The sequence below is a fragment of the Lithobates pipiens genome, unplaced genomic scaffold (assembly GCF_037356315.1).
Source record: "Lithobates pipiens isolate NorthernLeopardFrog02 unplaced genomic scaffold, aLitPip1_a1.2 Scaffold_47, whole genome shotgun sequence".
Classification (NCBI taxonomy): Eukaryota; Metazoa; Chordata; class Amphibia; order Anura; family Ranidae; genus Lithobates; species Lithobates pipiens.
In genome coordinates this window covers 1,010,206-1,033,486 of record NW_027507871.1, presented here as the reverse complement: position 1 = coordinate 1,033,486, position 23,281 = coordinate 1,010,206, and the positions used below count along the sequence as shown (strand labels likewise).

General features: G+C 54.1%; 1 protein-coding gene and 1 long non-coding RNA gene across 9 annotated transcripts in view; one reads left to right on the top strand and one right to left on the bottom strand.

The window, feature by feature from the left end:
* LOC143956921 (tumor necrosis factor receptor superfamily member 1B-like) overlaps positions 1-6,872 on the top strand; it is a 120,851-nt gene extending 113,979 nt beyond the window's left edge. For 5 of the 8 annotated variants that reach the window (XM_077467095.1, XM_077467093.1, XM_077467091.1 and 2 more), the window contains 2 exons: positions 569-590; positions 3,632-6,872. In XM_077467095.1, the coding sequence (XP_077323221.1) occupies positions 569-590; positions 3,632-3,738 (129 nt within the window). In that variant the 3' untranslated portion in view covers positions 3,739-6,872. The remainder of the gene's footprint in view (positions 1-568; positions 591-3,631) is intronic. The other 3 variants (XM_077467094.1, XM_077467089.1, XM_077467092.1) reach the window with 1 other exon arrangement.
* The window catches only part of LOC143956924 (uncharacterized), a 114,067-nt gene that overhangs the window by 58,829 nt on the left and 31,957 nt on the right, over positions 1-23,281 (bottom strand). The window lies entirely within an intron of this gene.

The window sequence follows — 23,281 nt, the reverse complement described above, 5'->3', positions numbered from 1 at the left end:
GCTACAAATACTGCAGCTGCTGACTTTTAAAATAAGGACACTTACCCGCCCAGCGCGCCCGCGATGTCGGCACCCGAAGCCGATCTCTCGATCGTCTCTCGGGTGCTGCCGCCGCCATCTTAGGTATGGGAATCAGGAAGTGGAGCCTTTCGGCTTCATTTCCCGGTTCCCTACTGCGCATGCGCGAGTCGCGCTGCGCAATAAGGATGGTCCCCGCTGTCTCTGGGATCCGTGTGTTTCCCAGCAGGCAGCGGGGGACCTTCGGAAAGGGGCGTAGATTCTGCGAAAAGGGGCGTGGCTTCTGCAGAATCTACGCCGGAAGTGGGTGCAGATACCTGTACTGTACAGGTACCTGCACCCCCCTCCCCCCTGAAAGGTGCCAATTGTGGCGCCGGAGGGGGGGAGGGTTCCAATGAGCGGAAGGTCCACTTTAAGGTGGAGATTTCAGTGATAACCAATAACTGTTATTTCCGTACATTTTCAGTGCAATGTCTAAAAATAGAATTCTTAGAAACTCGGAATAACAAACAATTTGCTAAAATCTTTTCCCTTTTCTCTTTCTCTCCAGAAACCTCTTCCTGAGAGTTCAGGTAAGAAAATCCGAACATCTTCCATGAACCAAGGACTGAATCCACAGATAGACATTGGATCTCCAGCCTGCCTTTCCATAGCCCTACCCCCGAGTGTTCCCACTCAGCAGGAGGTGTATCTGCAGAGAGGCCGCTGCTTCCACACACAGAGCAAAGTCTCTGCTTTGGACACCTGAAAGGCTTTGGACATCTTTTTTGTCTTGATGTCTCCAGAATGTATTTAGTTGACTGAAAGCGAAAGTTCAGTTGGACTTTAGTCATTTCCTTCCATTCATGACACCCAGGGGGTCCCGACACCATGGCCAAAGGTCAGCGGTCCTGAATAGGCACCGCGAGTAGCCTGCTCCCTCCTTCCCCCGCACACTCCTATTGGCCCAGCAATATTTTGGGATGCTTTCTTAGCCAGTAAGAATGTGCCGGAGGTCAGAGGGGTCAGTGGTAAGAGAAGTGGTGGAGATTGGCACATTCTGAATGGGCGGCATTTGGCCATAGCAGATGGGAACGAAAGCTGCTGCCCTCCATACCTGCTAGAACCCCTTCCCACCCACTCCGGTGTCCCTTCCCACCCACTCCGGTGTCCCTTCCCACCCACTCCGGAGTCCCTTCCCATCCACTCCGGTGTCCCTTCCCACCCACGTGTCTCTTCTCACCCACTCCTGTGTCCCTTCCCACCCACTCCGGTGTCCCTTCCCACCCACTCCGGTGTCCATTCCCACCCACTCCGGTGTCCCTTCCCACCCACTCCGGTGTCCCTTCCCACCCGCTCCGGAGTCCCTTCCCACCCACTCCGGAGTCCCTTCCCACCCACTCCGGTGTCCCTTCCCACCCACTCCGGTGTCCCTTCCCACACACTCCGGAGTCCCTTCCCACCCACTCCGGAGTCCCTTCCACTCCGGTGTCCCTTCTCACCCACTCCGGAGTCCCTTCCCACCCACTCCGGTGTCCCTTCCCACCCACTCCGGAGTCCCTTCCCACCCACTCCGGTGTCCCTTCCCACCCACTCCTGTGTCCCTTCCCACCCACTCCGGAGTCCCTTCCCACCCACTCCGGTGTCCCTTCCCACCCACTCCGGAGTCCCTTCCCACCCACTCCGGTGTCCTTTCCCACCCACTCCTGTGTCCCTTCCCACCCACTCCGGTGTCCCTTCCACTCCGGTGTCCCTTCCCACCCACTCCTGTGTCCCTTCCCACCCACTCCGGTGTCCCTTCCACTCCGGTGTCCCTTCCCACCCACTCCGGTGTCCATTCCCACCCACTCCGGTGTCCCTTCCCACCCACTCCGGTGTCCCTTCCACTCCGGTGTCCCTTCCCACCCACTCCTTTGTCCCTTCCCACCCACTCCGGTGTCCCTTCCACTCCGGTGTCCCTTCCCACCCACTCCGGTGTCCCTTCCCACCCACTCCGGTGTCCCTTCTCACCCACTCCGGTGTCCCTTCCCACCCACTCCGGTGTCCCTTCTCACCCACTCCGGTGTCCCTTCCCACCCACTCCGGTGTCCCTTCTCACCCACTCCGGTGTCCCTTCCCACCCACTCCTGTGTCCCTTTCCCACACACTTCGGTGTCCCTTCCCACCCTTTCCGGTGTCCCTTCCCACCCACTCCGGTGTCCCTTCCCACCCTTTCCGGTGTCCATTCCCACTCCGGAGTCCCTTCCCACCCACTCCGGTGTCCCTTCCCACACACTCCGGTGTCCCTTCCCACCCACTCCAGTGTCCATTCCCACTCCGGAGTCCCTTCCCACACACTCCGGAGTCCTTTCCCACCCACTCCGGTGTCCATTCCCACTCCGGAGTCCCTTCCCACCCACTCTGGTGTCCCTTCCCACCCACTCCGGTGTCCCTTCCCACCCAGTCCGGTGTCCCTTCCCACCCACTCCGGAGTCCCTTCTCACCCACTCCGGTGTCCCTTCCCACCCACTCCGGAGTCCCTTCTCACCCACTCCGGTGTCCCTTCCCACCCACGTGTCCCTTCCCACCCACTCCGGTGTCCCTTCCCACCCATTCCGGTGTCCCTTCCCACCCACTCCGGTGTCCCTTCCCACCCCCTGGGCTTCTGAAAGGATTGGTGATCATCTAAGCACTGTGATTGGCTGTCACGGTGGTCACATGATCAGTCCGTTCGGCTACTGATAAATTAGTAGGGACTGGGAGCCGTGTTTGTGCTGGTGAACGCACTCTCAGCACAGAAACGTTTCACGCCCAGTGACGCACGTGCGTGGTATGTGGGCATTAATGCCCGCCCCTTTTGCTGACACACATTTGTGTTATTTGGGGGGTCTACAGGCTAAAGGGCACCTATGAGAATGGGCATATCAGCTCTTGTGCACACGGTTGGAGATTCCGACAACCAAATCCGACGGATTAATTCCGGAAGAGGTCCGGAAGTGATGTTGCATACACATGGGTCGGACTCAGTTGTCGGAAAATCCGATTGTACAGAACGTGATGACGTAATTTCGTTAGGACGGGACTACGTTCAGGCTAGGAGCCAATAGCTTTGGTCTAGGAATTTGATCTGAGCATGCGTGGCACTTTGTCTGTCAGAGTAGGCTACACATGATCGGAGTATGTCCGATTGGAGCATTTTGTTGGAAGATTTTACCGGCAAGTTGGAAAAGTTGGTCTGTCGGATATTCCGATGGAAACAGTCCGGTGGAGACCACACACAGTCGGATTATCCGACAAAACGGTCCGATGGGAAACATTCCGTCAGAATCTCCGGCCGTGTGTACAAGGGCTTAGAGCTGCAAGTACTGACTTGGCGGACAGACTCATCCCGTGTGTTCCTTCATTATCCAGCCACTAATTTATGTAAAGCAGGCAGGGCAGCCGTTTCAGACTTCACTTGCTGCATGCTTGTTCTAGATCCATGACTTTCTTAGGCACAGAAGCCTGGGTCAGGATGATGGACCTGCTTTAAAAAGAATGTCAATGACAACACTGCTGTCTTTTTTATTGCCAAAGCTTTTCCACTAAGATTTCATTGACTTATCATTTGAATCCGCCCATCCTCCCCTCACGTCTCTTCTACTCTTCTGTACAGGTTTAGAGTTCGTTGTCACGTCACCCACAACCCAGGAGGATCAGAAAGAGCTGAGCTACCCCATGGAAGAGACGGATCCACTGCAAAGTGCTGAGTACGCCCCCTGAACTCCAAACACCGGCACCCCAACTCAGCGTCAGACGTCACTCCTACCAGCCAAGGCCCGGCTGCTGCGAACTCCGGGGCGGGTGGAGCTGCTACTTTGCACCCTCAAGCTACCAACCTCTGTCTACGGTAAAGAGGAACTCTTGCAAAAAAAACAAAAAGCCATACACAGCAGCTGAATCCTCCTGCAAAGCAGTAATGTGACTACACCAAATCAGCTTCATGACTCAAAGGATCATGGGGGGGGGGGAGGGGAGTTAACACGGCAGCCATGGCGGTCTTACTTTTCCAGGTGGATAGACCCACGGCTGCAAAGCATGGCCTCAAATTGATAATATCTTAGCCCCCGTACACACGGGTCGGACATTCTGCCAACCAAATCCGTCGGATTTTGCCCGTCGGATCTTGTCCGAAACTGTTGCATACACACGGGTCGGACTAAGTTGTCGAAAAATCCGATCATTCAGAACGTGATGACGTCATTTCGTTACGATGGGACTACGTTCAGGCTAGTAGCCAATAGCTTTGATGTAGGAATTTGATCTGAGCATGCGTGGCACTTTGTCCGATCAAAATTCTCTACACATGATCGGAGTATGTACTATCGAACCAGTTGGTCGGGAAATATTTCCAACATGTTGGAAAATTGGGTCCGACGGAGATTCGGATGGAATCAGTCCGATGCAGACCACACACAGTCGGATTATCCGACGACACGGTCCGATAGGACACATTCCGACGCATTCTCCGACCGTGTGTACAAGGGCTTAGAAGTACGAAGAAAACAAGACAGCAGCTGCCTTATTTCCTCAGTGTTATCCTTCACAAGGTCCTTGTACAAGGGATAGGACAAGAACTATTGAGTGGCAGGACAGCTCCTTAGCTTAATACTCCTGCATAACAATAGTTTTCTCTCTGGAGGCCAGTAACATGGAGGACATACAAGCCCGGGCCCCATTATGTTTCCATAAGAGTGTGTTGCAGTAGAGGAAGTCCGTCTACCGCCATCTTTTATTAACCCAACTTGTCCCGTTGACTTATCTTCCTTCTTCTCCGTTTAGCTCAGCTGTTCCCAACCCCCTACTCAGCACATGTAACCTGCCCCCGGCGGGCCTAGAGACAGTTCATGGGACAGCGGTTGGTGAACGGACCTCTGGATCCAGCATGGATGTGACACGTTCTTCAGAGTGATGAACATTTGTGGTAATGAAGTACGAGCCGTGAGATACCAAGGCTGGACCTCAATCTCAAGATGCTTTATGGAAGCTTGTGAAACCCTCCAGCTTAGTTCTCAGTATGGTAAAGAGACGGTAAAACCACAGACTATGGTGAGAATAGGCTAAAGAGATCTCATTATATAGCCTAATATTAACCACTTGAGACCCGCGCTATAGACGAATGACGGCTACAGCGCGGATCTCCTTTTCCTGGACTACGTCTATTGACGTCGTCCCGTGCACGAGCGGCCTGCGTGCCCCCTGAGGGGCGCTCTGTGATCGGCGAGTCTATGAGACTCGCCTGATCACCGATCCGAGCAAGGGGTCGATCCCGACCCCTTACCATGTGATCAGCTGTCAGCCAATGACAGCTGATCATGTGATACAATGGAGCCGGTAATCTGCCGATCACCGGCGCCCATGATCGGGACATCAGTCCCGATCACGGCCAGCCCTGCCAGTGCCCACCTGCCCCCTGCCAGTGCCACATGAATAAAAAAATGTGTCCCCCCCTGTCAGTGCCACCCAGCAGTGCCCATAGTGCCACCCAGCAGTGCCCACAATCTGCCTCAACAAAGGTGCTGCACCCCAGTGCCACATATCTGTGCCCATCAGTGTCATCTACCAGTGCCCAGCAGTGCCGCCCATCAGTGCCCAGCAGTGCCACCTATCAGAGCCACCTATCGGTGTCACCTATCATTGCCCATCAGTCCCATCTATCAGTGGTACCTATCAGTGCCCCTTAGTGCCACCCATCCGTGCCACCCATCCGTGCCATCTTATCTGTGCCCATCTTTGCCCATCAGTGGCGCCTTATCTGTGCCCATCGGTGCCACCTTATCTGTGCCTATTAGTGCCGCCTTAACTATGCCTATCAGTGCCCACCAATGCAGCCTATCAGTGCCCACCAGTGCAGCCTACCAGTGCCCACCAGTGCAGCCCATCAGTGCCCACCAGTGCAGCCTATCAGTGCCCACCAATGCAGCCTATCAGTGCCCACCAGTGCAGCCTACCAGTGCCCACCAGTGCAGCCCATCAGTGCCCACCAGTGCAGCCTATCAGTGCCCACCAATGCAGCCTATCAGTGCCCACCAGTGCAGCCTACCAGTGCCCACCAGTGCAGCCCATCAGTGCCCACCAGTGCAGCCTATCAGTGCCGCCTCATCAGCGCACTTCAATGAAGGAGAAAAATGACCTGTTTGCAAAATTTTATAACAAACTATTAAACATGATTTTTTTTTTTTTTGCATCTTTTTTTGTTTGTTTAGCAAAAAATAAAACTCCGAGCTGTAACTAAATACCACCAAAAGAAATCTCTATTTGTGGGAAAAAAATGATAAAAATTTCATTTGGGTACAGTGTTGTATGCCCGCGTACTTGTCATTCAAAGTGCATCAGCGCTGAAAGCTGAAAATTGGTGTGGGCAGGAGGGGGGTTTAAGTGGCCAGTAAGCAAGTGGTTAAAGATGGCTCCCCGTGCATTGTACGGATATTCTTGGATTTGGTTCCTTTAGTCCCTTCTCACTATAACCTGTCTGGTTGGGTCCCGAGTGCTACGCCATGGAAGCCATGATGTCCATTCACCGCACTGCCGATGGCCAAAAACCTGCAAACAGCTGCTTGTAGTTTGGACTGATTTGGTTTCGGGGATTGGTGAGGAGACGCACCAGACACCCGCGGGACACCATGAAAGGAGTTTATGGTTTTCTCACTGACCAGAAACGAGGAACACATTGAGATATGTGATGGAATTAGACATGTGAATATCTTCTGGTAAAGGAGACGGCCCATGGAAGGAATGCGCCCCGATTGCGGATCATACCGCCTAACACCCCATTATCTCAATACACTGAACTACCGCCTTCCATGAAGAAAAATCTCATGTTTTGTAGCACCTAATACAGACATCTTTATATTTTATTCTTCTTCTTGTTTTATTTATTTTCTTATTGTAGCAATGGTAATAAGAAGAAGGAAGGGTGCAGGGGATGCTGAGAGAAGTCAGAAGATTTTCTGGGTTATTTAAATGAAACGCAGAGCTTATTCTTTTGAAACTGCGTTTTCTTGTGAATGGGAAAAATCAAATCACATGGGTTGGAATAGATGGACTTTTTTTTTAACCTCACCTACTATGTAGATGTTTCCAGGCTGTATTCCCCGCACTTCTAATGTGTAAATGCAGAAAATACTGCCTTATGGCCACTAGAGGGAGATGATTATCATAAATATAAAGTGACCTCCTCTGCACCATCTAGTGGCCGTAATGCAATATGTTCCGTAGTCACACACTCAAATTGCAGAGAATATTGCTCAGCACATGCGAATGTTTGGTAAATACACCCCTTTGCAACATTTACAACTAGTAGTCCAGCTACATCCAAAACTTCACTCTTCTGTATTAGAACTGATAAATTGGGACTCACCTTGAAAGCATAAGAGGTGTCTCTAATGATCATTGTGTAATGTGATTGGTGACAGAAGCTGCAACCGCTATAAAAATGTCTCGTTCTCAAGCTCCTTTGTTTGTATTATTATTAGTCATGTGATACGGGATTTATATAGCGCCAACAGTTTGCACGGCACTTAATAATATCTGGAGTACGCCATCTAGGTCTTGTCACCAGTCCTCAGGAAGGATGTGCTGGAACTGGAGAGAGGCCAGAGAAGAGCAACAAGGGGACTAAAAAGGGGACTGGAGGATCTCAGCTATGGGGGAGGGGAGGACCTCAGCTATGGGGGATGGAAGACCGCAGTTATGGGGGATGGAAGACCGCAGTTATGGGGGATGGAAGACCTCAGCTATGGGGGATGGAAGACCGCAGTTATGGGGGAGGGGAGGATCTCAGCTATGGGGGAGGGAAGACCTCAGCTATGGGGGAGGGGAGGATCTCAGCTATGGGGGATGGAAGACCGCAGTTATGGGGGAGGCGAGGACCTCAGCTATGGGGGAGGGGAGGACCTCAGCTATGGGGGATGGAAGACCGCAGTTATGGGGGATGGAAGACCTCAGCTATGGGGGATGGAAGACCGCAGTTATGGGGGAGGGGAGGATCTCAGCTATGGGGGAGGGAAGACCTCAGCTATGGGGGAGGGGAGGATCTCAGCTATGGGGGATGGAAGACCGCAGTTATGGGGGAGGCGAGGACCTCAGCTATGGGGGAGGGGAGGACCTCAGCTATGGGGGAGGGAAGACCTCAGTTATGGGGGATGGAAGGACCTCAGCTATGGGGGAGGGGAGGACCTCAGCTATGGGGGAGGGGAGGACCTCAGCTATGGGGGAGGGGAGGACCTCAGTTATGGGGGATGGAAGGACCTCAGTTATGGGGGATGGGAGGACCTCAGTTATGGGGGAGGGAAGACCTCAGCTATGGGGGAGGGGAGGACCTCAGCTATGGGGGAGGGAAGGACCTCAGCTATGGGGGAGGGAAGGACCTCAGTTATGGGGGATGGAAGGACCTCAGTTATGGGGGATGGAAGGACCTCAGTTATGGGGGAGGGAAGACCTCAGCTATGGGGGAGGGGAGGACCTCAGCTATGGGGGAGGGAAGACCTCAGTTATGGGGGATGGAAGGACCTCAGCTATGGGGGAGGGAAGGACCTCAGTTATGGGGGATGGAGGACCTCAGTTATGGGCAGGGGAGGACCTCAGCTATGGGGGATGGAAGACCGCAGTTATGGGGGATGGAAGACCTCAGCTATGGGGGATGGAAGACCACAGTTATGGGGGATGGAAGACCTCAGCTATGGGGGATGGAAGACCTCAGTTATGGGGGATGGAAGGACCTCAGTTATGGGGGATGGAAGGACCTCAGTTATGGGGGAGGGAAGACCGCAGTTATGGGGGAGGGGAGGATCTCAGCTATGGGGGAGGGAAGACCTCAGCTATGGGGGAGGGGAGGACCTCAGCTATGGGGGAGGGGAGGACCTCAGCTATGGGGGAGGGAAGACCTCAGTTATGGGGGAGGGGAGGACCTCAGCTATGGGGAATGGAAGACCTCAGCTATGGGGGAGGGAAGGACCTCAGTTATGGGGTATGGAAGGACCTCAGCTATGGGGGAGGGAAGGACCTCAGCTATGGGGGAGGGAAGGACCTCAGCTATGGGGGATGGAAGGACCTCAGTTATGGGGGATGGAAGGACCTCAGTTATGGGGGATGGAAGGACCTCAGTTATGGGGGAGGGAAGGACCTCAGTTATGGGGGAGGGAAGACCTCAGCTATGGGGGAGGGGAGGACCTCAGTTATGGGGGAGGGGAGGACCTCAGTTATGGGGGAGGGGAGGACCTCAGTTATGGGGGAGGGAAGGACCTCAGTTATGGGGGAGGGAAGGACCTCAGCTATGGGGTATGGAAGACCTCAGTTATGGGGGAGGGAAGGACCTCAGTTATGGGGTATGGAAGGACCTCAGCTATGGGGGAGGGGAGGACCTCAGCTATGGGGGAGGGAAGGACCTCAGTTATGGGGGATGGAAGGACCTCAGTTATGGGGGAGGGGGGGGACCTCAGCTATGGGGGAGGGGAGGACCTCAGCTATGGGGGAGGGGAGGACCTCAGTTATGGGGGATGGAAGGACCTCAGCTATGGGGGAGGGAAGGACCTCAGCTATGGGGGAGGGAAGGACCTCAGCTATGGGGGAGGGAAGGACCTCAGCTATGGGGGAGGGAAGGACCTCAGCTATGGGGGAGGGAAGGACCTCAGTTATGGGGGATGGAAGGACCTCAGTTATGGGGGAGGGAAGACCTCAGCTATGGGGGAGGGGAGGACCTCAGCTATGGGGGAGGGAAGACCTCAGTTATGGGGGATGGAAGGACCTCAGCTATGGGGGAGGGAAGGACCTCAGTTATGGGCAGGGGAGGACCTCAGCTATGGGGGATGGAAGACCGCAGTTATGGGGGATGGAAGACCTCAGCTATGGGGGGTGGAAGACCGCAGTTATGGGGGAGGGGAGGATCTCAGCTATGGGGGAGGGAAGACCTCAGCTATGGGGGAGGGGAGGACCTCAGTTATGGGGGAGGGAAGGACCTCAGTTATGGGGGATGGAAGACCTCAGCTATGGGGGAGGGGAGGACCTCAGTTATGGGGGAGGGAAGGACCTCAGCTATGGGGGAGGGGAGGACCTCAGCTATGGGGGAGGGGAGGACCTCAGCTATGGGGTATGGAAGACCTCAGTTATGGGGGAGGGAAGGACCTCAGTTATGGGGGATGGAAGGACCTCAGCTATGGGGGAGGGAAGGACCTCAGCTATGGGGTATGGAAGACCTCAGTTATGGGGGAGGGAAGGACCTCAGCTATGGGGGAGGGGGGGGACCTCAGTTATGGGGGATGGAAGGACCTCAGTTATGGGGGAGGGAAGGACCTCAGCTATGGGGGAGGGAAGGACCTCAGTTATGGGGGAGGGAAGGACCTCAGTTATGGGGGATGGAAGGACCTCAGTTATGGGGGAGGGGAGGACCTCAGCTATGGGGGAGGGGAGGACCTCAGCTATGGGGGAGGGGAGGACCTCAGCTATGGGGAGGGGAGGACCTCAGTTATGGGGGATGGAAGGACCTCAGCTATGGGGGAGGGAAGGACCTCAGCTATGGGGGAGGGAAGGACCTCAGTTATGGGGGATGGAAGGACCTCAGTTATGGGGGATGGAAGGACCTCAGCTATGGGGGAGGGGAGGACCTCAGCTATGGGGGAGGGAAGGACCTCAGTTATGGGGTATGGAAGGACCTCAGCTATGGGGGAGGTAAGGACCTCAGCTATGGGGGAGGGAAGGACCTCAGTTATGGGGGATGGAAGGACCTCAGTTATGGGGGATGGAAGGACCTCAGTTATGGGGGAGGGAAGGACCTCAGTTATGGGGGAGGGAAGACCTCAGCTATGGGGGAGGGGAGGACCTCAGCTATGGGGGAGGGAAGACCTCAGTTATGGGGGATGGAAGGACCTCAGCTATGGGGGAGGGAAGGACCTCAGTTATGGGGGAGGGGAGGACCTCAGCTATGGGGGATGGAAGGACCTCAGTTATGGGGGATGGAAGGACCTCAGCTATGGGGGAGGGGAGGACCTCAGCTATGGGGGAGGGAAGGACCTCAGCTATGGGGGAGGGGAGGACCTCAGTTATGGGGGATGGAAGGACCTCAGTTATGGGGGATGGAAGGACCTCAGTTATGGGGGAGGGGAGGACCTCAGCTATGGGGGAGGGAAGGACCTCAGCTATGGGGGAGGGGAGGACCTCAGTTATGGGGGATGGAAGGACCTCAGTTATGGGGGAGGGGGGGACCTCAGCTATGGGGGAGGGGAGGACCTCAGCTATGGGGGAGGGGAGGACCTCAGCTATGGGGGAGGGGAGGACCTCAGTTATGGGGGATGGAAGGACCTCAGCTATGGGGGAGGGAAGGACCTCAGTTATGGGGTATGGAAGGACCTCAGCTATGGGGGAGGGAAGGACCTCAGCTATGGGGGAGGGAAGGACCTCAGTTATGGGGGATGGAAGGACCTCAGTTATGGGGGAGGGAAGGACCTCAGTTATGGGGGAGGGAAGACCTCAGCTATGGGGGAGGGGAGGACCTCAGCTATGGGGGAGGGAAGACCTCAGTTATGGGGGATGGAAGGACCTCAGCTATGGGGGAGGGAAGGACCTCAGTTATGGGGGATGGAGGACCTCAGTTATGGGCAGGGGAGGACCTCAGCTATGGGGGATGGAAGACCGCAGTTATGGGGGATGGAAGACCGCAGTTATGGGGGAGGGGAGGATCTCAGCTATGGGGGAGGGAAGACCTCAGCTATGGGGGAGGGGAGGACCTCAGTTATGGGGGAGGGAAGGACCTCAGTTATGGGGGAGGGAAGACCTCAGCTATGGGGGAGGGGAGGACCTCAGCTATGGGGGAGGGGAGGACCTCAGCTATGGGGGAGGGAAGACCTCAGTTATGGGGGAGGGGAGGACCTCAGCTATGGGGTATGGAAGACCTCAGTTATGGGGGAGGGAAGACCTCAGCTATGGGGGAGGGAAGGACCTCAGCTATGGGGGAGGGAAGGACCTCAGTTATGGGGGAGGGAAGGACCTCAGTTATGGGGGATGGAAGGACCTCAGTTATGGGGGAGGGAAGGACCTCAGTTATGGGGGAGGGAAGACCTCAGCTATGGGGGAGGGGAGGACCTCAGTTATGGGGGAGGGAAGGACCTCAGCTATGGGGGAGGGGAGGACCTCAGCTATGGGGGAGGGGAGGACCTCAGCTATGGGGTATGGAAGACCTCAGTTATGGGGGAGGGAAGGACCTCAGTTATGGGGTATGGAAGGACCTCAGCTATGGGGGAGGCAAGGACCTCAGCTATGGGGGAGGGAAGGACCTCAGTTATGGGGGATGGAAGGACCTCAGTTATGGGGGAGGGGGGGACCTCAGCTATGGGGGAGGGGAGGACCTCAGCTATGGGGGAGGGGAGGACCTCAGCTATGGGGGAGGGGAGGACCTCAGTTATGGGGGATGGAAGGACCTCAGCTATGGGGGAGGGAAGGACCTCAGTTATGGGGGATGGAAGGACCTCAGTTATGGGGGAGGGAAGACCTCAGCTATGGGGGAGGGGAGGACCTCAGCTATGGGGGAGGGGAGGACCTCAGTTATGGGGGAGGGAAGACCTCAGTTATGGGGGAGGGAAGGACCTCAGTTATGGGGGAGGGAAGGACCTCAGTTATGGGGGATGGAGGACCTCAGTTATGGGGCAGGGGAGGACCTCAGCTATGGGGGAGGGGAGGACCTCAGCTATGGGGGAGGGGAGGACCTCAGTTATGGGGGAGGGAAGGACCTCAGTTATGGGGGAGGGAAGGACCTCAGTTATGGGGGATGGAAGGACCTCAGCTATGGGGGAGGGGAGGACCTCAGCTATGGGGGATGGAAGGACCTCAGTTATGGGGGATGGAAGGACCTCAGTTATGGGGGATGGAAGGACCTCAGTTATGGGGGAGGGGAGGACCTCAGCTATGGGGGAGGGGAGGACCTCAGTTATGGGGTATGGAAGGACCTCAGCTATGGGGGAGGGAAGGACCTCAGCTATGGGGGAGGGAAGGACCTCAGTTATGGGGGAGGGGAGGACCTCAGCTATGGGGGATGGAAGGACCTCAGTTATGGGGGATGGAAGGACCTCAGTTATGGGGTATAGAAGGACCTCAGCTATGGGGGAGGGGAGGACCTCAGCTATGGGGGATGGAAGGACCTCAGCTATGGGGGAGGGGAGGACCTCAGCTATGGGGGAGGGGAGGACCTCAGTTATGGGGGATGGAAGGACCTCAGTTATGGGGGATGGAAGGACCTCAGTTATGGGGGATGGAAGGACCTCAGTTATGGGGGATGGAAGGACCTCAGTTATGGGGGAGGGGAGGACCTCAGCTATGGGGGAGGGGGGACCTCAGTTATGGGGGATGGAAGGACCTCAGTTATGGGGGATGGAAGGACCTCAGTTATGGGGGAGGGGGGGACCTCAGTTATGGGGGATGGAAGGACCTCAGCTATGGGGGAGGGGGGACCTCAGTTATGGGGGAGGGAAGGACCTCAGCTATGGGGGAGGGGAGGACCTCAGCTATGGGGGAGGGGAGGACCTCAGCTATGGGGGAGGGGAGGACCTCAGCTATGGGGGAGGGGAGGACCTCAGTTATGGGGGATGGAAGGACCTCAGTTATGGGGGATGGGGGGACCTCAGTTATGGGGGAGGGAAGGACCTCAGCTATGGGGGAGGGGAGGACCTCAGCTATGGGGGAGGGGGGGACCTCAGTTATGGGGGAGGGAAGGACCTCAGCTATGGGGGAGGGGAGGACCTCAGCTATGGGGGAGGGGGGGACCTCAGCTATGGGGGAGGGGGGGACCTCAGCTGCGAGGAATGGCTGTAAGCATTAAACGTATTCTCCCTGGAGAAGAGACGCTTGAGTTTAGGGTTAGGGATTAGGATTAGGGTTTTCCCTTGAAGGTTAAGGTCAGGAGTTAGGGATAGGGACCCCTTAAAGGTCAGGAGGTGTGGCCCCAAATGTCAGAAGGCGTGGCTTCCCTCCATCCAAGTGTGCCTGCCGATGTAGAAATCCTGAAAATGTTCCACCTTTTTTCATTTATATCTCAAAAAATAAAAAATCCAGAGGTGATCAAATACCAACAAAAGAAAGGCATTTGTGTAAAAAAGACAATTTATTAGGGTACAGTGTCACATGACCGAGCAAAGACCAGTTAAAGTAGCGCAGTGCTGAATGGCAAAAAATACACTGGTCAAGACGGGGGAAAACCTTCCGGTGCGCACGTGGTTAAAGCGGATCTTTGTTGTGTCCGAGCACCGCAAAGCAAACTCCCCCCCCATCCATCCATGTCTCCATGCTTTATTTTGTGGAGAAATCACTTTAAATCCCACCCCCCCCCCCCCCCCCGAATAGTCCTGGCCATGGCCATCTTGAGTAAGGGCAGATGAATCATGTAGCATTTACTTCCTTGAATCCATCTGCCCTTAGCTCAAGCATGCATGCAGGAGAGTGTGCTTAGCTGAGACCCCCCCACCCCCTTCTTCCCTCCTGAAGACCCCTCAAATATACATCATTGGCCTAGGCAAGAAACTGAAACCATTCCTGCCCCCCAATACCGGCACCTTCACCCCCTTCCAGCTACCCCCCCATACCAAGCACTTTCCCCCCCTTCCTGCCCTCCCCCAATACCAACACCTTCACCCCCTTCCTGCCACCCCCCCTAATACTGTGCACCTTCCCCCCCTTCCTGCCCTCCCCCAATACCGACACCTTCACCCCCTTCCTGCCACCCCCCCAATACTGGGCACCTTCACCCCCTTCCTGCCACCCCCCCAATACAAGGCACTTTCACCCCCTTCCTGCCACCCCCCCAATACAAGGCACTTTCACCCCCTTCCTGCCACCCCCCCAATACCAGGCACCCTCACCCCCTTCCTGCCCTCCCCCAATACCGGGTACCTTCACCCCCTTCCTGCCACCCCCCCAATACCAGGCACTTTCACCCCCTTCCTGCCCCCCAATACCGAGCACTTTCACCCCCTTCTTGCCACCCCCCTAATACCAGTCACTTTCACCTCCTTCCTGCCACCCCCCAATACCGGGCACCTTCACAATTAGTAACGGAAGTAACGATCCGTCGCCGCCATCTTGCTACACGCCACACTCCTCCACTGTGAGGATAGACCAAGAAGGGGGGGGGGAGGCGGACATCTTGTTACACCCGCCGGAGTTTTGCATTTTACACTTTTTATAAAACACAAAATCGGAGGTTATATGGTGAAATCCCACGGACTGAACTCAGAGTTTTCTGTCACATTAGTAAACGTGTGAGGTGGGCAGGTTTGCCGCGGCTTTTAAAATGTAACATCCAAACATTCCGATTTCTAAATACTCTATTTATGCATCAAACTCCGGTGGGTGTAACAAGATGTCCGCCTTCTCAGTGTATGCTTACTATAGAGGAGTGCGGGGTATAGTAAGATGGCGGTGACTGAACGTCACTTCCGTTATCAATTGTGATTGGTTGGTAGAGCGCGGTACGGATCTTCACACGGCGGGCGGCCCCGGGGAGCAGCGTGAGGCTCATCACCCCTCCCCCCCCATGGAGAAATAATTGGTGTGTAATAATGATAAAATAAAAGAAATGAAAAGATTTGATGTGCGGAGAGGATTTCTAAGGCTCCATTCACAATGTTATCATAAGAATAGAGATCTTTATTTCAGCCATGGGACTGTAAGGGTTAAATCTCATTCACAATAACATGTTCTTCCAGGAGCCGTATATCCCTATTACATCCGTATACTGGCTCCTTTAAGAAAAATCGTCAGTTAATTTTTCAAAAAAAAAAAAAAAGTCACATGACTGCACTGTGATTTCATTGGCTGAGCTAAAGTCACTGTGATTGGCTGAGCCAAAGTCACTGTGATTGGCTGAGCCAAAGTCGCTGTGATTGGCTGAGCCAAAGTCGCTGTGATTGGCTGAGCCAAAGTCGCTGTGATTGGCTGAGCCAAAGTCGCTGTGATTGGCTGAGCCAAAGTCGCTGTGATTTCATTGGCTGAGCCTTAAGCTGAGTCCCCCCTATATATTCAGCGGCTGGGGCAGAATTCATCAGAAGCTGACTGATCTCTGAGCAGTGAGGTTGGCTTCTGCTCTCCTGAGAGATACCTTGTGATATTATTGGATTTGATTTCGGTCAATTCAATTTCATTGCAATATTTGTTGTCATACATTTAAAGCGAGTTTCTTTATTCTTAATAATGAACCGATTTAAATGTAATCAGATTCTTTCTCTGAAAAACATCAAAGAGAAACCCAGCAAAGGAAGGGCCATGGTAGGAGGTATTAATGAGCAGCTTGCAGATACCCCAACCAAAAAGCCCTCCAAGCTGAAGAGGACCCGAGCGTTTGTGCGCGGCTGTTTCAGAGCCGTCGTTGGATGTTTCGGTAAAGTCAATAGACATCGCCGGACTACAGACACTGAGATTGGTAAGTGTTTTTTTTCAAAAATTATTTTTTTTTTCAGAATTTTTGTTTTTTTTCAAAAAAATATTTTTTCACAATTTTTTTTTAAAGTATATTATTTTTTTCATATTTTTTTTTAAAAAAAAATTTTTTTTTTTCAAAGAAAATTTTTTTTTTTCAAAAAAAATTTTTGGGGTCACATTCCCATAGGTACAAATGTTTTTTTTTATATTTTTTAAATCAAGTCCTTTTTTATGACATTTTTTAGTTACAATCAACACAAGACATACACCAGGGCTCCACAAACCCCAGGCGCCAGGTCACCAATGCCACCAGAAATCACAACCTGGCGCCTAAGCTGCCACCAGCCCACTCACTATCACTATTAACAATGACTGACCCCCTCCCCCCTCCTCCACACTCTGCGGCTGCGCACTGTGTGTGACACTGACAAGCAAAGCAGAGATTTCAGCTTGATGTCTGTGTGGGAGGGAACCGGCTGGGGTGGGCGGGAACCGTTCGGGGTGGGAGGGAACCGGCCGTGGTGGGCGGGAACCGTTCGGGGTGGGCGGGACTCGGCCGGGGTGGGCGGGACCTAGCATCTTTCAAACACCAGCCAATGGAATCTGGGCGGGACGCTACGTGTATGTGGCTGCGCCTCTTTTCTTAAGCAGCCCAATCGTTGGCCGGTGTTTGATAGCTGCTGAGTCCCGCCCACCCCGGCCGGGACCCTCCCACCCCGAGCGGGGCCCGCCCACCCCGACTCAAGCTCAAATCTGACATATCCGGTGTAGCGTCATATTGTGCTATCTATATCAGAATGCTACGGAAGTGACGTTGCCGCCAGAAATTGCGTACTGCGCATGCGCAAAGCGTTCCAAACACTCGCGCCGTGCGTTCCAACATAGTTTCGGCAATACAGTTCAGCAAAACCATCACATAATGTTACGGAAGTGACGTTACACACAACACAAACACTGGGCCGTGCGTCACAACACTAATACTTCCCTTGTTACCTCGTATCATTTTCTACCAACCATGCTGAGCTACGTGCCGTGTTAGGTTTTGCATTGCTGGGACTTGTAGTGCCTATCCTGAGCTACATGCTTCAATGTTCAGTGTCCTCATCCCTATCCCCCTGCTTCAATGTTCAGTGTCCTCATCCCTATCCCCATGCTTCAATGTTCAGTGTCCTCATCCTTATCCCCGAGCTTCAATGTTCAGTGTCCTCATCCTTATCCCCGAGCTTCAATGTTCAGTGTCCTCATCCTTATCCCCGAGCTTCAGTGTTCAGTGTCCTCATCCCTATCCCCGAGCTTCAATGTTCAGTGTCCTCATCCCTATCCCCGAGCTTCAATGTTCAGTGTCCTCATCCCTATCCCCGAGCTTCAATGTTCAGTGTCCTCATCCTTATTCCCGAGCTTCAATGTTCAGTGTCCTCATCCCTATCCCCGAGCTTCAATGTTCAGTGTCCTCATCCCTATCCCCGGGCTTCAATGTTCAGTGTCCTCATCCCTATCCCCGAGCTTCAATGTTCAGTGTCCTCCTCCCTATCCCCGAGCTTCAATGTTCAATGTCCTCATCTCTATCCCCGGGCTTTAATGTTCAGTGTCCTCATCCCTATCCCCGAGCTTCAATGTTCAGTGTCCTCATCCCTATCCCTGAGCTTCAATGTTCAGTGTCCTCATCCCTATCCCCGAGCTTCAATGTTCAGTGTCCTCATCCTTAACCCCGAGCTTCAATGTTCAGTGTCCTCATCCTTATCCCCGGGCTTCAATGTTCAGTGTCCTCATCCCTATCCCCGAGCTTCAATGTTCAGTGTCCTCATCCCTATCCCCGAGCTTCAATGTTCAGTGTCCTCATCCCTATCCCCGAGCTTCAATGTTCAGGGAGCAAAATATGACACTACACCGCCTCTCTGTTACTTGTCAGCTTCACACCCCGGCCGGGTCCCGCCCATTCCGACATTAAAGCGGGAGTCCGCCATTTTTTTTTTTTTTTTAAGTCAGCAGCTACAAATACTGCAGCTGCTGACTTTTAAAATAATGACACTTACCCGCCCAGCGCGCCCGCGATGTCGGCACCCGAAGCCGATCTCTCGATCGTCTCTCGGGTGCTGCCGCCGCCATCTTGGGTATGGGAATCAGGAAGTGGAGCCTTTCGGCTTCATTTCCCGGTTCCCTACTGCGCATGCGCGAGTCGTGCTGCGCAATAAGGACGGTCCCTGCTGCCTCTGGGATCCGTCTGTTTCCCAGCAGGCAGCGGGGGACCTTCGGAAAGGGGCGTGGATTCTGCGGAAAGGGGCGTGGCTTCTGCAGAATCTACGCCGGAAGTGATGCAGATACCTGTACTGTACAGGTACCTGCACCCCTCCCCCCTGAAAGGTGCCAATTGTGGCGCCGGAGGGGGGGAGGGTTCCAATGAGCAGAAGGTCCACTTTAAGGTGGAGCTCCGCTTTAAGCTCAATTCTGACCGCTCCTCTGTTACATTTCAGTAATAGAGTGCTCCGTGTGAAACCTGCCAGTGCCACCTGCCAGCGCCAACCAGTGGCATCTGCCAGTGCCAACCAGTGCCATCGCCAATCAGTGTCACCTGCTAGTGCCAACCAGTGCCATCGCCAATCAGTGTCACCTGCTAGTGCCAACCAGTGCCACCGCCAATCAATGCCACCTGCATCCACCAACCAGTGCCACCTGCTACCACCAACCAGTGTCACCGCCAATCAGTGCCACCTACCAGTTCCAAACTAGTGTCACCTGCCAATGCCATCTGGCAGTTCCACGTGCCTGCCAGTGCCACCTGCCACTGCCAATCAGTGCCACCTGCCACTACCAATCAGTGCCACCTGCCAGTGCCACCGCCAATCAGTGGCAACTAGTGCCACTGCCAACCAGTGCCACCTGCCAACACCAACCAGTGCCACCACCAATCAGTGCCATCTGCCAGTGACAACTAGTGCCACCACCAACCAGGGCCACCTGCCATCACCAACCAGGGCCACCTGCCACTTCCAAACCAGTGCCACCTGCCAATCAGTGCCAATAGTGCCACCTGCCAGTGCCAATAGTGCCACCTGCCAGTTCCAAACCAGTGTCACCTGCCAATGCCATCTGGCAGTTCCACGTGCCTGCCAGTGGCAACCAGTGCCACCTGCCAGTGCCAGCCAGTTCCATCTGTTGCCAGCCTTACTCTCTTTCTGGTCAGCCCAAAACCCTGATGTAACAGCGTTTCAATGGAGTTATTGACTGGGTGCTCCATTGTGAGTTAGGGATAGGGGGTGAAAATGAGTGGCCTTACCCCGGGAGCTGACAATCCATACCACTCTAAAAAAACAAAAACTGGCTCCTAAATTCAAAGCAAATTTGTCAACCCCTGACATACACACAACCCATGTACTTATTGTACAATCCTAATAAACACACATTTATAAGCAATATTTAAAGTGGTTGTAAACCCACAAAAAACAAAACAAAGGTGCCAATTGGTTCAGTGCCCCCCAATGCCACCTCCCCATGGGCAGTGCAGATAATGCCGCCCCCCATGGGCAGTGCAGATAATGCCGCCGGCTCGCCCCCCATGGGCAGTGCGGATAATGCCGCTCCCCCCACGGGCAGTGCAGATAATGCCGCTCCCCCCACGGGCAGTGCAGATAATGCCGCCCCCCATGACCATCCCACATGGGACCTAGATCCCTCCCCCGCTTTCTCTTTGATGGTCTCATTGTGATTGCACCTCTGTAGTCATGTATGTCAATGTTTTGTTTTCATCCCCAACAATCCACGTCTGCACACTACTGGGAGGTCCATACACACGCAGATGGACGGTTATAGATCTCTTATTGGCAGCGTCTCCCCGGGATTTTGTACTTGTTGAAAACCAGAAGATTACTTAGCAGTGCCCCAAAGAAAACATGAAATAGTCCCTCCTGTTCCCTACTGAATGGACAAAAAATAACGGATTGTCTGAACTGCCTTAGGGCTCATTTAAACATGTTGTGCCCTCTGAACAGCAATCCACATTCAGGTCGCTCTTCAGAGGGCATTTGACAGGAGGCAAGAAGGTGTTATATTGCCTCCTCACCACCTGTTTAACCCCCTGACATCCGCGCTATGGGCAAATGACGGGCACAGCGCGGATGTGAATTCCCGGGAGGCCGTCATATGACATCCCCCTGTGCACGCTCCCTGCGGAGGGCGCCGTGATCACAGAGTCACTGAGACTCGGGTGACCACCGATGTGAGTACGGGCCGATCTCGACCCCTTACCATGTGATCAGTTATCAGCCAATGACGGCTCATCACATGATGTAAACAAAAGCTCAGTGATCGTTTTTTTTTCTCCTCTGCTGACAGGAGAAGAACAAAGCCGATCACCGGCTCATCTTAAAGGGACATCGACCCTGAAAAGGAAGAGGCGATTATGCCTCATTTATAGAGTAAGGCCGCGTACACACGCGCGGACTGTTCGCCCAACCTTGTCCGCTGAACAGTGTTTGGGCGGACAGTCCGCTCGTGTGTGGGGCTTCAGCGGACAGTTGGACGAACAAGGTCTTACGGAAATTCCGAAAAACTGTCCGCTGAAACCTTGTTTCTGTACACTGTACGCTCGTGTGTAGGCTTGTTCGGCCAACTAAGTCTCGCGCATGCTCAGAAAGGATTTTCACGCTGAAAGCTATAATGCAGTGTATAGGACGTCGTATTTTTCGTCCCGTCGTACGTGCCGTTCACGTCATCGCGCACGGTTTCAGCAAACTGTTCGTCCGTCGTGTGTGGCCATGTCCGTCCATGCTAAGTTTGAGCGGACTGTTTGCCGAAACTGTTGGACGGACAAAGTTGGGCGAACAGTCCGCGCGTGTGTACGCGGCCTTACAGTGCCCACCAGTGCCACTAATCAATGCCCACCAGTGCCACCTATCAATGCCCACCAGTGCCACCTATCGATGCCCACCAGTGGTGCTAATCATTGACACCTAGAAGTGCTGCCCATCAGTGTAACTGATCAGTGCCCATCACTGCCACCCATCGGTGCCCATCAGTGCCACCTCGTCAGCGTACATCAATGACAGACAAAAATTACCCGTTATAACATTTTAAAAAAAATGTAAAAAAATATGGTTTTAATTCAGTCTTTTTATATTTAAAAAAATAAAAATAAAAACCGCTGAGGAGATGAAATACCACCAAAGGAAATCTCTATTTGGGGGAACAAATGATACAAATGTCATTTGGGCACAGTGTTGTATGACCGTGTAATTGTCACTCAAAGTGCGACAGCGCTGAAAGCTGAGGATTGGTGTGGATAGGAGGGGGAGGGGGGTTTAAGTGGCCGGTAAGCAAGGGGTTAAACATGACAGCATTTTCTACACATATGAGATGGCTGTGTGCTGTGCAGGTTTTATGCCCCTTACACTGTTAGGAAAATGTTGTCACCCCCTCATTTCTTCACAGAACACACCACCTCCTTTTCCTCTGCTGGCTGAATGTGATGTGGGGGGCGCAGGCTCAGGCCCTGGCTCTTATAGGTGGTAGGGGGCCCAGTCATGTAAGCTGATTTCTAGCAGCGGTCCTGGGTGTGGGCGAATGGCCCTGAATGCAGACAGTGCATGTCATATTAGGAGAAGTGGCTGCGTGCGTGCAGCTGTGCGTTCTACTCATTGTCAATGGACTGCCTGCATGCAGCACCTGGAAGATACAGATGTTGTAGAAACGTCCCGTTCATGTTATATGGGTCTCATCACCCTTGTAAACAAGGCCAGACAGACGGACAAAACCAACACAAATAAAACCGCACTAATTCATTATCCATCAGCATTTTAATATGCACTATGCCTTTACCCCAAGTGCTGTCATTAGAAGTGTCTGCGCTCCTAAAGCCGGCCATAGACACTTCCAATCTCACCCGGCTAAGCAAGGACCAGCCAAGATTCTAACCATGTATGGGCAGGCTGATTACGGCTGGGTACAACCAGCCCCTCTGATTTTTCATGCCATTATTGCCAACCAGTGGGTCGGGATGAGTGGCAGGCAACCAGCATTTTTATACAAAGTACAACATTAGTCCTCCTTGTGTCCCTGTCCTGTAGAGTTTATTCATGGTCTCTGGCACCAGCGTTTTCATCTCTTCTCTCCATAATTTGATGTTCTACAAAGAAAAATATATGAAATGTAGGTGAAGGTGCAAAATCTAATTCCTCTCTTTTTTTATTGTAGGTGTACGCGGTATTGACTGCACACCAGAGTGCGACCCGGACATGTCCACTCCACCAGAGTGCGACCAATTCGTGGCCACTCCACCAGAGTGCGACCCGGACGTGTCCTCTCCACCAGAGTGCGACCCAGACGTGGCCACTCCACCAGAGTGCGCCCCGGACGTGGCCACTCCACCAGAGTGCGCCCCGGACGTGGCCACTCCACCAGAGTGCGCCCAAGACGTGGCCACTCCACCAGAGTGCGCCCAAGACGTGGCCACTCCACCAGAGTGCGCCCAAGACGTGGCCACTCCACCAGAGTGCGCCCAAGACGTGGCCACTCCACCAGAGTGCGCCCAAGACGTGGCCACTCCACCAGAGTGCGCCCAAGACGTGGCCACTCCACCAGAGTGCGCCCCGGACGTGGCCACTCCACCAGAGTGCGCCCCGGACGTGGCCACTCCACCAGAGTGCGCCCCGGACGTGGCCACTCCACCAGAGTGCGACCCGGACGTGGCCACTCCACCAGAGTGCGACCCGGACGTGGCCACTCCACCAGAGTGCGACCCGGACGTGGCCGCTCCACCAGAGTGCGACCCGGACGTGGCCGCTCCACCAGAGTGCGACCCGGACGTGGCCGCTCCACCAGAGTGCGACCCGGACGTGGCCGCTCCACCAGAGTGCGACCCGGACGTGGCCGCTCC